General features: G+C 36.6%; 1 protein-coding gene across 13 annotated transcripts in view; it reads left to right on the top strand.

The window, feature by feature from the left end:
• The window catches only part of picalma (phosphatidylinositol binding clathrin assembly protein a), a 45,099-nt gene that overhangs the window by 11,911 nt on the left and 15,345 nt on the right, over positions 1-17,843 (top strand). For 4 of the 13 annotated variants that reach the window (XM_055149027.1, XM_020934595.2, XM_055149026.1 and 1 more), the window contains exons 3-14: positions 3,360-3,502; positions 3,612-3,687; positions 4,139-4,241; positions 5,082-5,175; positions 5,676-5,787; positions 7,349-7,455; positions 7,543-7,584; positions 9,382-9,467; positions 10,363-10,486; positions 11,508-11,650; positions 13,555-13,640; positions 15,092-15,238. In XM_055149027.1, coding sequence (XP_055005002.1) covers positions 3,360-3,502; positions 3,612-3,687; positions 4,139-4,241; positions 5,082-5,175; positions 5,676-5,787; positions 7,349-7,455; positions 7,543-7,584; positions 9,382-9,467; positions 10,363-10,486; positions 11,508-11,650; positions 13,555-13,640; positions 15,092-15,238 — 1,263 coding nt within the window. The remainder of the gene's footprint in view (positions 1-3,359; positions 3,503-3,611; positions 3,688-4,138; positions 4,242-5,081; positions 5,176-5,675; positions 5,788-7,348; positions 7,456-7,542; positions 7,585-9,381; positions 9,468-10,362; positions 10,487-11,507; positions 11,651-13,554; positions 13,641-15,091; positions 15,239-17,843) is intronic. The other 9 variants (XM_055149033.1, XM_055149025.1, XM_020934596.2 and 6 more) reach the window with 5 other exon arrangements.

Here is a 17,843-nt window from a genome sequence, read left to right as displayed (position 1 = left end):
TAGCCTCTCAGTCTCGGAGCAGAGCGACGGGCAGCTTGTCTTACACATATCAGCCCCAGAGGAGAAAGTGGCTGGTGATTCTGTACCCTCTGCATCCATGTCAGGAGCATCTGAAAAGGCCTTTGTTGTCACATGGGAGGCCCATTGTCTATATAAAAAGCATAAAGGCTTTTGTGTAAAACACTGAGGAGGATTCATGGACCACCCATGTAAACAGGCCTCAGTAGGTCACAACGCCTCCTACTCCAGTCAATGTTACTTTAAGGCGGCTTCAATAAAGGACACTGTTCCACTGGTATGTGTGTATTTGTACAGTCACTGATAGCATTTGGTGCACTATGTTGTGCCTGGTTGTAAAATATCTCCCAAATCGCATGCTGTTTTCACATGTTAATGCGCTTTGTGTGCACTGGATATAGTTGTATTTACTTCACAATCGGGTAGATCCTTTTTACACACACAACCCATCACTCACCCCGGACACCACACCATGAGTACGGAAATCAAACCTCTGACCTTCAGATTGACAGACGAGCAGCAATAGCAGTATGTCTTTGTTTAATACATTCTACAATATATTATAAGATGCAGGACAGTTAGATAATAATTCAAAACCCCAATTATAGGAAATACACCTTTAAAAAAACAACAACAAAAACACTGGTGGGAGGATCCCCAGACCCCTCTTTTCCTATATATGTACTATCTCAACCATTCTCCTTCTTAAAAATAGTCACCCACCATTCAGTATTATATTTTGAAATATAATCTAGTAATTTACTTGATTTGCAGTTTTCCTAGATTATAAAAACAGGAGCTGGAGATGTCACCCTGAAAGAGAATGTAACTTGTCTGAAATATTTATTCTCTGGCTACCAAACCCCTTTGGCATGTGATGGCTATGAATGTTAGATAACTTGGAAGGCTCTGTCTGTGTCATATGATTCTCTGGAGTGTGAAATATTAAGGCAGATTTGGTGGTTCATTCATTAAGCGGGGCGTTTGCAACCTGAGTCTAAAGGGAAAAATTGTAAAAAGGAAATCCGTGTTGCAGTTCTTTGGAACTCTCAGTTTTAGAAAAAGCGAACATGAACTATAAGTAGCAGTAGCACTGATTTGATGTAAAAATGTATTTGTTTAAAAGAGTGATTTATCGCAGAATATGCAATAATACTGATTGTCACATGTATCTCCATTGGCCATATAGCATGATCCCTCATGTTTACATCCATTTATCCTGTCAACATTTTGTGCCATTTCCTCCTAATTATCAGCCTTCTCTCATCTGAAAATGTCACCTATCATTTGCCTCTGCAGATAAAATGCAAATGTGGTATCTGTTATTTTAACAAAATGCCCGAGCCTGTGAGTGAGGACAGTGTTGAATCGCTCTCTGTCACAGGCTGCGTTTCATCAGAATGTCAGGTTGTGCTGGCGTGTGCATTTGTGCGTCCGTGCGTAGATATATGGAGCGCAGGCGTCATTGATCAGTGCAGTGGCCATAATGGAAAGAGGAACTAACCATGAGGCATTTTCTTTCACTTAAGTCCAGATGGTCATGGCCTCGCGGAACTGAAGATGTTGTGTTTTCTGACAGTGTGTAAAAATAACATTAGGACTGCTTGATTTTTAGAAGTAAAATGTCGAATTGACACTTTTCTGACAAGCATTGTGATTAGATTTGCAGTTTATGTTTTAATAGGATTCTGTGCAGAAAAACTGACAAGAAGACAAGACTGAAATAGACTACCAGTCAAAAGTTTAGACACACCATCTCATTCCATTTTTCTTGCTTATTTTTGCTACTTTTACCACACGCAGAAGACATCAAATATATGAAGTAAGACGTATGGAATTATGTAGCAAAGTGTGTTTGATGTGTCCTGTATGTGAACAAAACGTAAAAAGCTGTAAAAATAAAGAAGAAAAAACATTGAATGACAGGGTGTGTCCAAACTTTTGGCTTGTAGTGTATAAACTAACACATTAATACAAGAACCAAAACTACATGGTTAGCAGTTGTTTTGTAGAATAGGGGAAGATATTTTGATATTTGGTACGTGGCTTCAAATATTGCAGCCTTTGTGAAATATGACCAAATAATGCATTTCAGATCATGTTTGTAGAGGTCGAGAACCTGAAGGGTTGGCGTTTTCTTTTCTTTTTTTCCAATAACAAGATATTTTGTTGTTTACAGTACACATTCTGTTACCTAAATAACTTCAGTCTTTGCGATTTGATAATTGTTTATTTAAATTGTGATGTTTATTCAGTTGTGATACATTATTCATCTCTACTCAAGATTAGACTAGAACCACTTTTTATTTTAAGATAATTATTTTTGTTCTTATGTATATTTTCTTAAGTAGTCATGTATTATTATAATTCGGTTTCCCCTGATTTATAGATAAAAAAAATTCGTCTTTTGAGGTCATGATGAAAGCAATTTCCTCTGGCTCCGCTTTGGAGAACTATTTGTCTGTCCTTAAAGCCAAAGTGCAGGTAAACATGGCATCGCTCACTGTGCCCATCATCACTTTATCAGCAGCGGTTCGCTCGAGGTTGTGGTTTTCAACTGGGACCGATAAGTGAAAATGAGGAAATGCCATGAAGAAAGTGTGTAACATAAGTTTTCTCTGAGCTAGGTTGGAATGATTTGGGAAAGCATCTACTCCCGGATAAAGTGGAAGAAAATAGATGGATTTTTCTGACAAGCATTGTTATAGTGATTCGGTTTTCGATTTATTGTAAATGTTTCTCTTCAAAGTTCACATTTTGTTTTGAAGAAATGACTAAAAGACTCAAATATGAACTGCTGAATAGGAATGGACCGATCTGATACTGGCTACTGGATATAGGTGGCGATATTGAAAATTTTGCTGGATTGGATCTTTTTCCAAATATCCAATATCCTGGCTGGGCATAAAAATTTATGTAAGAAGACAATTTACTAGTGGTAGTTGGCCCAGAATGTCTCATAATGTTACAGCAAAATAACACATTTCGGTCAGTTTTGTCTTTTTTAAATTTTTGTTTTAAGGAAATAAATGCTGTTGTTCAGTCTCTGCGCTGGTACCAAATATCAGAAGATGCTTAAAGTTAGTATCGGAATTTGAACTGATATGGCTGGAATGGTGCATCCCTGTTGCCAGACTAATACATGAATCGTAAATCATATTTGTACAGATCTAAACTATAAGGTAGCTTTTTATACAGGATATTTGTTGTTTGTAGAGAAATTATGGTACATCAAAAATGTCAGCCTTTTCAAATTGCAATTTCAAATTAATTGTGATTAATCTTGCAGCCAGACTCTGAGCTCTTTACCTCCTCCTCACTTGCTTCTCTCCTCTCCACAGACCTGATTCAGTGCACAAATGAGATGAATGTGAACATCCCTCAGTTGGCCGACACACTGTTTGAGCGGACCGCCAACACCAGCTGGGTGGTGGTCTTCAAGTCCCTCACCACCACACACCACCTGATGGTCTACGGCAATGAGGTCAGCCTGGTCTCTCTTCACAAATGTTACTATTGCACAAGATTTGAGGATATGAACTTGTGGTAAAAGCTTTTATGCACCTCTCCAATGTCCTGTTTTTTTGTTGCAGAGATTTATTCAATATCTGGCTTCAAGAAACACTCTCTTCAACCTAAGCAACTTTCTGGACAAAAGTGGTTTACAAGGTACAGACTAGTACTGTCACAATGTTAAAATTTCAAATAGACTTGGTACTACGATGATAATAAAAACCCTCTTTTCAACATTAAATCATCATGCTTTCTTTTATATTACCATGTGGTCTTATATTTGTGTAATTCTTAGTCATCCTTGTAGGTTCTATAATCGCCTATGAGCTTATACTAGTCTAGTTTGTGTGGTTTTATACTTGTTCTGTTACAGCTCAAGATAATTTAAAGCTATTCAGGAAAGATTAATTTCTGTCCTGTGAATGCGACTTTTTTGCATTGATATCTGCTCAAATTGGTATTTAGTTGCGATTACTAGTTTTGGTAACTATAAGTATCTGCTTTTTAATACTTTTGACAACCCACCATACCCACCAAAAGGTTATTTCACACCACTGTGCACTGAAGTATGCCATGACATTTCCCTGACCGTCTCGTATGTTTCCAGGTTACGACATGTCAACATTCATCAGGAGGTATAGCCGCTACCTGAATGAGAAGGCTGTGTCCTACAGACAAGTTGCTTTTGACTTCACTAAAGTGAAAAGAGGGTAAGCAGCTTTGATTACCAATGCTCCACAGTATTGGATCTCACCACAGGTCACACGGCCGCATGTCCTACATCCATTAACAGCTCTGTCAGAACGCCTGGGAAAACTCGTTCTGTCAATTTCAAAACCTAAAACATCATCAGGAATGTTATGTGTACCTTATGGGCTGCACCATTTGGGAAAAATATCTAATGAGATTTGAAATTTATTTATAATAGGATTCTGTTCAAAGCGTTGTCACAATAATTTCAAACTATTTTGATACAAAGGAATTGACTGAGTATACTGATTACAATATCACATTGAAGATAAAAAGTAGCAGAATATAGTTTTTATATGCAAAAGAATGGTATTTCTTTAATCAAAGCATAAGGTCTTGTATTTGTTGTGATAAAGCTCAAAATCATGCTAAAACTATTCCAGAAACATACAATTTTATCCGATTAATGTGATTTTCTTTTCAGTTTTGATACTTGCTCAGATGAGTGCCTAGTTTCCATATTAGCTTTAGTATTGATTAATATCTAAATTTTTATATTTTTGACAACCCTACTTAAACTCAAGTAGAAGTACTGACGAAAACACTGAATTATGAACTGACAAACTAATGAAAGAATCCCATTTCAAAACATTACAGTTAGCAGTTTATATTTTGTGGCGCAAATTAAGCTACTTCAGAAAATTGTAGCCTTTGCGAACTGCAAATTGCACCAATTGTTATGCAGTTATTTTAAATACTGCTTATTACCCCACAGTTCTTACAAATAGTGAAGTGAAACAAGTTAACAAAGGTCTCTTATGAAATTGCTGTCTTGGTTAAAAATGCCCTTTTTTCTTCAGGTCGGATGGTGTAATGAGAACTATGAACACAGAGAAGCTTCTGAAGACGATTCCGATCATCCAAAACCAGATGGACGTCCTCCTCGACTTCAATGTACGACCTTTATTCTTTCACTCTTTTAGGGCTGCACGATTTTGGAAACTATCTCATGGTGATTTTTCTGACCAGTATTACAATTAGATTTATAATTTATCAATAAAAAGTAGAAACCTTCACATTGTAAACAACTCCAGGCACATTCACATTTGAGTGAAATATGAACTGATAAACTAATACAAGAATCCTACGCATTTCCACAAGATTTTTTGTAGAAATACATTATATTTAGAAGTCAGGGCTCCTATTGACCTTGTATAACATTAACCATCTTGCACACAATTTATTATCAGCCTACACTATGTAAAAAATTATTAATGTAAAGATTTTCATAACTGTTATTTTATAGAGGATAATTTATTATCCAAGTAATTGTAGCCTTTGCGATTTGGTAATTGCCTCAACTCAAATTGCAGTTTTGATTTAGTTTTAATATATTGTGCATCCCTGCCCTGTTTAATCTCACATGACCCTGACCGTCTTCTTCTCCTCGACAGGTCAATGCCAATGAACTGACAAACGGAGTGATCAATGCTGCCTTCATGCTTCTGTTCAAAGATGCCATTCGACTGTTTGCAGCCTACAATGAGGGGATCATAAATCTTCTTGGTAGCGTTTTACTGTTTATTTGTTTATCTGTTACCAAGTTACCGTCAGCTACTCTTCCTGGGGTCCTTTTAGAAAATACTAATACTAAACAGTTTCCAGACATTTGAAACACCCTTACCACTTATAAAATCAACCATTTATTACTTCTGAAATACTTAAAGGAACTTTGTTTAATTTCAGATTATTCTTTATTTGTCAGGGACCATGTACAAGTTAATTAATTTTACAAAAGAAAAGATTACTTGTACCAGATTTAGCTACAGCTACTTTCCATCTGTGGTCCTTGGGCAGGTGAACATACAATGCGTACAAATTTACTTACATTAAAGTGCCTATGACAGGGTCGACTACTAATTTTAGAAAAACACACTTAAGATCATAATATTTAAGATTCTTTCAAAAATATTCATTAGTTTTCCCAATTTTTCAGTGTTATTGGTTTAAAAATTTACTTCCCAGTTGGAAATCACAAAATGACACTAGGGAATTTATAACTGTTACCTAGAAAAGCTTCTCTAATGTACATAGAAATTATTATCTGACAAGTACAAGTATAAGAAAACGCCTTTAGTTTGTTGGATTAATATTTACAGTATCAGAAAAAATGAGTTTCTTGTGTGCAAATCGTGCACATTTTGCACAGAATTCTCCCAAGTGTAAAGTCATCAGTGTGTTAAAACTCTACTTCCTGTAATTTTCAACATGGTTTTCCACTTTTCTTTGCAAATTGGCTCTTAATTTGTGCAAAACTATCTTTTATATTTACAGCAGTTATAATTCCACCAAATTAAGTAAAAATTTGAGTTTTATAAAAATCTGTCATACACACTTTAATGTTGTTCTTGAGAAAGGTTATATTTCATTTGAACATATCTACCTTGTATCTCAGGCACACAGTTAGAATTTAAAATCAAACTATTTCATTCAGTATAGATTTTTTTCAAAAGTCATTCTGTGAATATATAGTGAGACTACCATAGACTGGATTGCATAGCTTTGCACAGTATTCTCTTTTTAAAGAGTGTTGTTGGCATTCCTCTCACAGCACAGATTATAATTACTAGTACATGGCCTAGGATCCTGATGGCTTCCTGCAGTCTCTCCACAGACTGCTAACAAGCTGATTTCAAACAAACTTTACAGGGGGCTGTCATCAAACATTCAGCATTTGCATTTGTTCAGAATTTTGATTTGATTCAAGTTCAAAATTAATATGCACCAGGCTTTATTCTCAAACTTAAGTTCATGCGAGTTCAGTGGCCCCCAAGCTTTTCACACCATGTACTAATCCACCAAAGAAAATATTTGACTTTCTGAGTATCACAAGATCTAAACCAGGTCTATAACAGATTCCAGGTCTAATCTAGGGCTAAACAAGGTCTAATAGTGGACTACATCATTTCCACTGTAGGTTTAAACCAGAAATTATCCAATGGAGATCAAAAAGTAGATAAAATGAACTCACTACATTAGGCAACCCTACAAAATGAAGAGCTTGCTTGAGAAACAGTGCTCTAGTTTTTAATTTCTCTTTTTGCTTATGTTACATCTTTATTAACAGAAAAATACTTTGACATGAAGAAAGTACAGTGCAAAGAAGGTCTCGACATCTATAAGAAATTTCTCACACGAATGACTAGGATTTCAGAATTTCTCAAAGTTGCAGAGGTAAGTTTGTACTGACTTAACAGCAGATACAGTGTATATATAGCACACAGCTTTTGCACAGTACTGAGTTTTGCCTTGACTTTGCAGCAAGTAGGAATTGACCGAGGAGACATCCCAGATCTGTCTCAGGTATGCACAACCTCTTTATACACACATCCTAACATGACTAACTGGCTACTTTGCTATTACTAATTTAACTAATTTAACCTGAACTTTCTTATTCTTGGCTTAGCAATAAAAATGGCCAAATTTTGGGATATCATAGGTTGAGTTTCATTGTGGCGTATGGTATCAATTGTAGGTATTCTAGGAAGCACTTTATAACATCTACAGTATTTACAGTTTTAATAAAGTGTGAAGGAAGACTTAAATCATAATTAATAAATGGTTAATTAAGAATGATGCAGGCAAAGTAACTATTAAACGCACTGTGTAACTTTCCTGGAGGGGGTCCGCAACCTGTTTGTTGAAGATTTGGTTTAAATTGTCCACAGTACGGTATTAAACTAATCTGTTTTGTATATATTCAACTACAGGTGTTATTTATTGCTTAAAAATATCTTCATTCTTACTGTCAGTGGTGTCGCCTTTCCACAAATCTAACTTGTAATTTGGCTTGCAAGTCTCCATCGTGATTCATAAGTTTACGGCCATACTGTGGAATATTCCAGACACATCTCCATGGAGACCAGCAGGTTATGGACCCGCCAACATACAAATTATACAGTGTACTTTTAAATTGTTAGGATTAGAAGTTGGGGTGAAGGTTGCATTAGATCAAGTTACTAAATTACTAAACTTGATTAATTCTTAATAGACTATTTTTTGCCAAGTCTGTTTGTTCATGCTCTATTATGAATTAAGTTGTAATTATTATAAAACGTTATCTAAAATAGTTGTGACATGGAAAAAAGTGACTGAGCAACTAGGCTTGTATGTTTTTAGAAGGTAAGGGAAGTTTAATGTGGATTATCTAAGTCATAGATGTTATCATATGCTAAATTTGTGAAGCTCCTGGTCACGTTTTAGTCGTATAATCTTGTTTGTTCTTCAAGTAGCTCTCGAATCCAAAATTTGGCTATTACCGTTTGCTGACCGGCTGGCCCCTACAGCTTTAGCCTCTCCAGTACTCGCTAGGCAGTCAGTGCATGAGCCTGTAGTTAAAACTAGAAGCTCTCCATAACCACAGTCACTCCTGACCTTGCCCTGTGTACAGCAAATAAAGGTGTGAATCCAACTCTCACCGCTTTAGTCGTCACTACCACAGAGCAGGTGTGTCCGAGCCAGGTGGGAAAATTAAAGGGGCTGTGCCTGATTTTTACTGTCTTTATAAGCATAAAAAAAATAGATGAGTTCATATTCATTTGCAGTGGTCCAAAGTTATTCCTCAGTTATACATTCTGAGCGTCGTAATTATTCACTGCGATGAGTTTATAAGCACTTTTAACAACTTTAGAGGCCAGAGTGTAGTTTTGCCAGCATGTTAAAGCTTATAACTAGCATGCTAATGTGTACTTCCTGAGTGTCAGGCAATTCAACTCTTTATAATTTTATGTGGACAGTACGCAGTGGACATTTTGACCGACCTCTAGAACTGCTTATAAAATGCATCTGTCCTGATAAGTTTTTTCAGATACCTGGAAAAAAAATCAGGTACAGGGCCCTTAAGCTTTGAAGATAAGTTAATTTAAGAAGAGGTCTTTATATGATCTTAAACAGTTACCACCTTTATTTTCTGTATTTTTCCTTTCCTATCTCCTTCAGTTTACGGTGTGTGTAAGTATCTGAACATTTTCTCTCTGTGTCTCTGTGCTGTATTTGGCTGTGCTCAGTAATTGGCATGCCTCAGTGTTAAACCATATAATGTGCCTTGTCAGTCTTTTCACTGTATTCTAACTTAATGTGTTCCAATGATTTTGCTGCCAGGCCCCCAGTAGCCTGTTGGATGCCCTGGAGCAGCATCTGGCCTCTTTAGAAGGAAAGAAAGTCAAAGATTCGACAGCAGCCAGCAGGTAGGTCCAAACACACTGACAACATTGGTCAACAATTCAGGAAGTAGTACAGCCCCCTCATTGTTTTAAAATTGTATGAGTATGACATCATGACATTTAAACTCCGGCCAGACTGCTGTGAATAGGAACATTGTTTAGTTAAAGGGCACATGACAGGTTAGATAGACTACTAATTTAACTAATTTTAACATTATTATCTTTAGAACTTTACATATACTATATTCAAATCACAGTCATATCAACTTACCGCACACGGGCATCTGAGGTGACATAAGAGAGCTAATTCCAAACCAAATCTCATCTAAATGGTACTATAGTGAAATCATTTATATCATTTATTTAAATTCAATTTCTTTGCTGTATTGAAGGTACTCATTACCATCAAAGTTCTTGGTATCTTAGCCTTTTTGTGATCAGAGGTGTAATATTCCCTACAATGGAAGCAGTGTGTTAAGGGTTCGTATCTCCAGGTGCTGGGTCTCGTACTGACCGTAAATAAACTTCTCAAGCTTTAGAACTCACATTGTGCTTCAATTTTACAACAGTCTGGCTAATACAATTTACATTACTACAAATTTAATCATCACACTTTTATTTAGTTAAGTGTAGGTTTAAACTGTTAGGTGCCTTCCTTGCTCATAAATGTCCCAGCATTTTGGGTGGAATTTTCTGTATTCTACTACTTCCTGTATTTTTGTTCTTTTCGACATTTTTTCCAGAAACTGATTTAAAACTATGATAAATATTTACCACAGATACCAAGTAACAATTGGAAAAACATTACAACCTGTCATATGCGCTTTAAGTTTATGTATTTGCTGGTGCTAGGTGGTATGCCAAAAAGTTTAATCTGTAACTTCTGCCACTGTTGCTGATTTTGCCTTTTCTGACCCAGGGCCAGCACTCTGTCCAATGCAGTCTCGTCTCTGGCTAACACGGGCATATCCTTCACCAAAGTGGATGAGAGGGAAAAGCAGGCTGCGCTGGAGGAAGAACAGGCTCGCCTAAAAGCACTAAAAGTATATTTGTTTCCTCACCTACATTCCTTTGAGCTTACAGCACCCAGTTAATGTGCAATTGACTTGGAGAAGGACTGAAGCAGGAGCTGTGTTCAGCTCTGCCAATGTACACTTGTGTTGTTGATAGGGATGTAACAGTACTTAATGTGCAATATAATATCAAAATGTTCAGCACGACCCTCACAATAGCTGGGTTTCTGAAGAGATAACATTTTATTGGCCAATAATATTTAATACAGATGGGCGGTATGTAAAATTGAAATAGCTAGCTTGTGATTATGTGTGTGAGGGGTTTGTTTAACCACACAAATCACCTCACTTGTTATAGTTCCAGCTAAATCAGCACTTTAAGGTTAAAACAAAGCCTCAAAAATATTGAAATATCGATATATCATATCGTTTAATCTGATGTTACTGTATCTGTATCGTGGGCTGCTGTATCAATATTTCGCTAAGAGTATTTTTAGGTATATTTGACTAAATTTTTGTGTCAGCGCTACAATTGTGTTTACATTTTCTGTTTTGATGAGTAAAATGGGTGTTTTTCATATTAACTCTGCACATACTCAGTGGACGTCGTAGACTTAATAAACTTTAATAAAACTTTAATAAACTTTTAGTATCATAGCCACGATCTAGCCTATGTTTTTCACAGAACCGTATCAAATCGATTTGAAATATATCGTATCGAATCGCATTGAATCAAAGGTGCGCTGTATCGAAAAACGTATCGTATCATGGTCTATGTATTGAGGCATGTATTGTACCGGCAACTTCTTAATGATGTTCAGCCCTAATCAATACACAGTAAAATATTATGTTCTTTGACAGTTTGCATAAAAATAACAGAGGAAACACAATTATACACAAACTTATTGAAACTATGCCAATACTGTGACCCATGTGTCGATATATATTGAATTGCTAGTAAACTGTATTGTTGCATCCCTTGTTGTTGTTGCCTGGAGTTTTGTTGAAAATGCAGTTGTTTATGATCACGCTTCTCTTTTTCAATCTGTTGTTGTCCAAGGAGCAGCGTCTGAAGGAGCTCCAGAAGAACCCAACAGCGGCCACCACAGACTCTTCTCCAGTCTCCACAATGGGAGGCAGCATCAACTCTGCCCCAGCTATCGACCTCTTCTCCACCCCTAGCTCCAACAACAGGTTAGGACACTTAACGTTGCTGAGTTACACCTCTTGAGAAGCTGTTGTTCCAAAAAGCAGTGTAATAGCTCTGGAACTGACAATCTCTACAGAACAAAAGATTAAAAGGTAGCTGTTCACTTGAAAACTACCGCTTCATGAGCATTCACAAGGTAGACCAGAGCTTTTTGAGGTTTGGAGATGTAGACAGACTAATAATTAAGGATTACTCAGAGAGAGATTACTGTGTGAAGGAAACAAAACACAGCTCCAAGTACAACATTTTAACATGGCTTAAAGCTCACAGAATCACCATCATCTCAAAAGAAGTGTAATCTTGAAAGCAAAACTGTAAAATAAAATGAATAAAAAAGAGTAAATCCAAACTTTCATTTTAAGCTATGCCAAAATCTTGTCTTGTCTCAATCTTGTCTCATGTTGTCTCTTAGGAATTTTCTCTTCCCATCTCTAAACAATACCCAATCCAAGTTTATTTATATAGCACATTTTATAAACAAGACCAAAGTTTTCAAAGTGCTGCCCATAGCAATGTAAAACAAACAACAATTATGTTTCAGACAAATGGAACTAATAAAGTCATAAAACAAAAATCAATAAATAAAAACAGCACTAAAAATAATAAAATGGATTAAAAGATACAATATATACTTTCACGAAATGATTATGCATTTCCTTTAGTAGTTAGCCCCTCAATCTGTTCAATGATTTGTTACAATGCATTTTCATAGCTCCCTTTTGTAAACTTGTAAGTGCAGCATCTTTTTTGCAATTGCTGTCTTTTCAGTCATACTTTATTCAGCCTATTACACAAACATTTAAAGCTAAATATTAATGTTGACAGGACAGCTTTGCAGTCTATATCAGTTTTGGTGCTCCAGTGGAAAATATTATAGAGCCTAGGCATGTTTATTCTGATTCTGACTTGAAGTGACTCAGACTAATATGACGTGACTTGGGACTTAACAATGTGATGAAAATATTTGACTTGGCTACAACATTAAAGAAGGTCCCAGACACTCCTGTATTTGAAGAGATAGATGGAGTGACATTGCACGGGATGCTTGTGTTCTGTGTATCTGGCAGCTACTTAAACATAATTGTTTTTCAGAGTGACATTTGTACAATGCAATGTTCTCCCACACTATTCAGTAGAGTTGCGTAGATAAATGTTTTTAATTTCTCCAAACTCATTTCCTTGTAGGCAATAAATTAACAACAACATGACAGGACTTTCCACAAGTGAATGACATACAATGTGAACCAAATTTAACACGCAAACAAAATAGAATAAAACAGGGTTGAGAGGAAACCATAAGTAAAACCATCACATTGTATTCCATGAAAGGGCCCATATTTCGTTATTTTCTGAACTGCTCCACTGTGTTTTTAAACTCCATGCACCTTCACGAGAATCATTTGGATAATTTCCGCCCTGGAATAGCCAGTCTCTAGAGGAAAAAAAGAGGAGAGGAGCTGTTAACTTGAAAATGACCACTTCAGGAGGTGGAACAGAGCATTTGAGCTTTGGAGATGTAGGCAGACTAATAATAAAGGATTATTAAACGTGTGTGAATGAAACAAAACACAACACCAGGTATGTTTTTGTGGAGGTAACAGCATTGTAAATAGCTATAGCTCACAGAAGTCTGACACTGCTGCATACCACTTTCCCTTTGGAACATTAATAAAGTTGAAAATTGAAAGCTGTCAAGTTTGTGCACTTAGTCATTCTTATCAAAGCTGTTCTCATAACCAACAGTGCTATGAGTCTCACCTTTACTTCAAAACAGATTTCTTTGTTCCCATTTTTCTTTTTTGTTACATGAATTTGTTTGGATAATTAGTTTAACCTTGAAGTAAATCATTAGTGTTGTTATAATGTATTTGTCCTTTCTCTCCTTCAGCAGCTCTAAAGCCGCCAATGACCTTCTGGACCTGCAGCCCGCCTTCCAGCAGCCACTGCCCCTGTCCACGGGCAACACATGGGGAGGTGAGAGCTCAGCCTTCTGCTACAACCGTAATACATGTTTCACCATCTCATACAGAACTCTGGTATTAAAGGCGCTGTACCTGATTTTCACTGTCTTACAAAAGTTTGCAGTGGTCCAAAGTTATTTCACACTTTCCTAATGCATTCCTACCAGTCAAATTATTCACCACAATGAGTTTATGAATGTGTTTCACAACTTTCAGATGCCAGAGCAGAGTTTTGCCATCACTGTAATGCTAACAACTACTAGCATGCTAACAGTGCACCAACATTACTTCCTGATTAGAAGCAGAGCGCACACAGTGGTCTCATTTTGACCTGCTTTTATGCTAAATCTGGGCAATGAGGCAAAACACTGTACTGTATTACATGAAAAATCAGGTACAGCCCTATTAACTAATCATAGTTCTAATATTGTCCTCAGTACTTTACATTGTTGACTTTTGTGTTTCATATTTACTGTTGTAGTCTTATCTCATCTTAAAGTGTGTTTTTCACTCAACATTCATATCTTAGTCGTTTAAACAATGCAGTTGACACAAAAAGATAATAACTGAACAATCTATTACATAACAGAGTAAATGTTTGAAGGAAGGCACAACTGTAGCCTTGTAGACGTGGTCCTTTTTTCACAAGACTGAATTTAAAGTGGGACTAAACACCTGAACATGAACGCCAATAGTTTATAAATTGGACAGGTAATAGTGGACTAAATGGGGCTTGGTCTGGAGGTGTAAGGAACAGTGTGATTGTCAAACAGGTATCCATACATAAAACTCCACCTCTACAGCCAGGTTTTTGTAATCAGAAACACTTGGATTTAATTAGGCCAGTACAGTGTAATGGCACATAGTACTTGAAATTGAAGTTGCCACTGGAGGCAGCACACAATCAGTTTTTGACTGGTTTTGACTAAATAGAAAGAAAAAGTTTGTACAGTAATTAATTACACAAATATTACTAGGAACAGTACATAATGCTATTAAAACACCATGTACACAATTTGGTAGCAAAAATGTTTATCTTCTGTTTAGTTCCACTTAAACTATAAAATGCTAGATACTTTTATAAGCTCCATAATTTACTGGCTGGTAAGTGTGGGCAATTTATCTCTCTGTATAAAAGGTGGGACAAGGCACAATTTGCACACAAATGAGACAAGACTATTTTCTACAGAAGATTATTTATTACATTTACAGTTATTGTAACGCTGCTTTTTGTTGCTATTTCTTGCCATTACTTCAGCCCTTTTTGTCCAACCCAAATATAAACACATGAAAAAAAAAAATCTCACAAGATCAATTTTCTCATGTCGTGGAAAATTTTGTCTCACAAAGTCTGTGCATCTATAGTTTCACTGTCATTTGCCTTAGCGTTGTTGTCTTGCATGCACATTTTTAACATGTCTTTTGTCCATAACTCATGTGTCCCTGTACCATTTGTGCTCTCAGATCCCTTTGCGTCTTCTGCCGATGTTGCGGAGGACATACCCAACGCAAACCCTTTCCTCACTCTTCCTGTTGTTGATGTCCACCTGTCCATGGCGCCCTCAGACAATGGCAGCCTGTCCTCTAGAACGCCTAGCCATGAAATGTTCGGTGGGGTTGCTAAAATGCATCTTGATAGATTATATTACATAGCCCATTTAAAACTGCATGGTGATTTTGACTCTAGAAATGGCTGTTACCTTATTGTTTCTGACAGCTGAGCCAACTCGAATAATAAGATGACACAATTGGCTGTTTTACAAATGTTATCAATCTTGGAGTTGTTGCTCATCTGCTAAAATAAGTTTTTCTTGCTTGGAGTTGATAAATATAAATTTTTTATACCGACCATAACCATTCTGTAGCTGTTGGAATGGACTTTTAGACTATTTTTAAGTATTAAATGTGTTGTGCTGTCTGTTCTGAATTTAACAGAAGTGACTGCCAATTGCACTTCTTTCTAGTACATTTTGCATGAAGCTTAAAGAAGACATATTATGCTTTTGTTCGCTATAGTTACAATCTATGGCACCTGTGGGTCAGTATTTTTAGAATTTGGACATTTAAAGTTGTAATTATCTAAAGCAATTTGATAAAAGAAAGGGATCTGTTGATTTCCAGCATCAGACCGTCCTGTTGCACCACAGTTTTCAGAGTACGTTACCCTTGGGCTTTTAATTGGATTTTATAATTTTTTATTATTTCTATTTACTGACTGATGTAGGCCGAGGATTTCAATTCATACAGCTGTTATGTGGTTATTTGCAGGATGAATAAGTTACAAAACACTGTTGGATCAAATTTGTTAACTGTGTTTTGAGAGAAAAAGGTTTTCAATCCAATTCAATACACTGGTATCAGCCACTATCAGATATCGGCAGATACTTAAAGCCATAGTATTGATATCAGAACAGTAAAAGCTGCATCAGTAAAGTAAAGAGTAAAAAAGTAAAAAGTGAAATCATCCCTAGCAGTGAATTGAGTACAGAGCAATGGGTATATATGGAAGGACAGGGAAATGGTGTCTTAAAAGCAGAACAGCAAATTATTCAAACATGCTTGACTCACTCTAAATACAACTTCAAGAGTGTAAATGCGAAAGGAAAACAATTATAACATTGTTTAAAGCTATTAAAAGTCAAATTTGCATAATATGTCTTCTTTAAACACAGTGTGCAGTGTTATTAGACCCTGCCTGATGGTCCCACAGCTTTCAGACCAAATGCAGAAATGAAGGAAATTCCTGCCGTGACTTTGGGGTCAAGTGCCAGAACATAGTGTAGTTCTCTGCCACTTCTCTCACATACATCTCCTTTCTGGCTCACTGCCTCGTCTCTGTATTTACCCTGCAGAAAATTTGGGTTCCCAGTGTTTGTGGTCTCCTCCCCCGCACTGTTTGACTTGGGCTGTTTAATCTTCTGCTTATTTCTAAGTTTGATGCATGAAAATCCATCTTGCTCGTTGTTTGCAGATTGTTGCTCTCCGCTTTTTGATTCAAACTCTTCTCTGGCGTCTAATATTGATTCTTCGTTTCATGTAGAGCAGATTTTATCAGGTATTCTAGATTTCTGTCAATGTAGTACTTGGGAGTACTTAAAGTGCATATGACAGATTAGACTATTTATTTCACTAAAACACAGTTAATAAATACTGTATGTTTCAGATTTTTAAAAAGAAGTTTATCGTTTTTCTTCCTGGTAGGGGAATGGAAAGCAGATATGGCATACATAGAGGTTTATTCCATAACTGCAACCTAGCACAGCAGTTATCATTAGACTAATAAAGATAAATAACTACACCTTCATTTTGTAAAATGGACCTTTATACTGCCAGAAATTGTGCATAAATTGGATGGAGTGTGGATGGAGTTGTTACCTCCTCAAAAACGTACTGGAAGGTGTGTTTTGTTGTTTTGTTTCATTCACACACATTTGAGTAATCCTTTCCATCTCCAAAGCTCAAAATACTCTGTTCCTCCTTGTGATTTCAAGTTACCAGCTGCCTTTTACCTTTTGTTGAGAAGAGATTGGCAGTTCCAGAGCCGAAATGATCCAAAACATTCTCGTGAAGGTGTATGGAGTTTAAAAACACAGTGAAGCACTTCCTGTATTACCACATGACATCACAAAGTGGAACAGTGTTTTCTATTTCAGAGTAGCACACAGTCTAAGTATGCAGGTTTTGTGTGTTTAAACATGTATGAATGAAACAAAACACAACTCCAGCTTTGTTTGTGATGAGGAAACAACATAACATAGATCAGAAAATAATCTCACTTGGTCCCTTTATAAATATTTACCACGTGAACTACCCCACCAAACCAAGTAATTACAAGAACATGAAAACCTGTCATATGCATTTTAAAGTCAATAAAAAGCGATAGTTTGTTCAGAGTACAAGTGGACAGTCATAAAGTAGCTGAGTAAAAGCTTAGTTTGTCTTCCCTCCCTTACACTTCCCACCTCTCTCGGGCTGTAAACTGTATTGTCAGCATAGTTATATAGTTAAACGCCACCCTAAAATTCTGTTCTTTATTTAGTCTAGACTCCTTATGGGCTCATGGGTTTCCTCTGCTTTTGTCTCCCTCAATCCCGATCTTTGTTCTCCCTCTGCTTGCAACTCGGCTGCGTCCCATTCCTCTGTGTTTTTATAATCTCTCTTCCTCCTTTTCTCTCTCTCTCCTTTGCTCTTTGTGTGTTAGACTCCTTCTGTGGGC

The sequence above is a fragment of the Boleophthalmus pectinirostris genome, unplaced genomic scaffold, assembly GCF_026225935.1.
Source record: "Boleophthalmus pectinirostris isolate CB_2022bp ecotype Guang Dong unplaced genomic scaffold, ASM2622593v1 HiC_scaffold_12, whole genome shotgun sequence".
Taxonomy (NCBI): Eukaryota; Metazoa; Chordata; class Actinopteri; order Gobiiformes; family Gobiidae; genus Boleophthalmus; species Boleophthalmus pectinirostris.
This window is presented reverse-complemented; position numbering and strand designations above follow the sequence as displayed.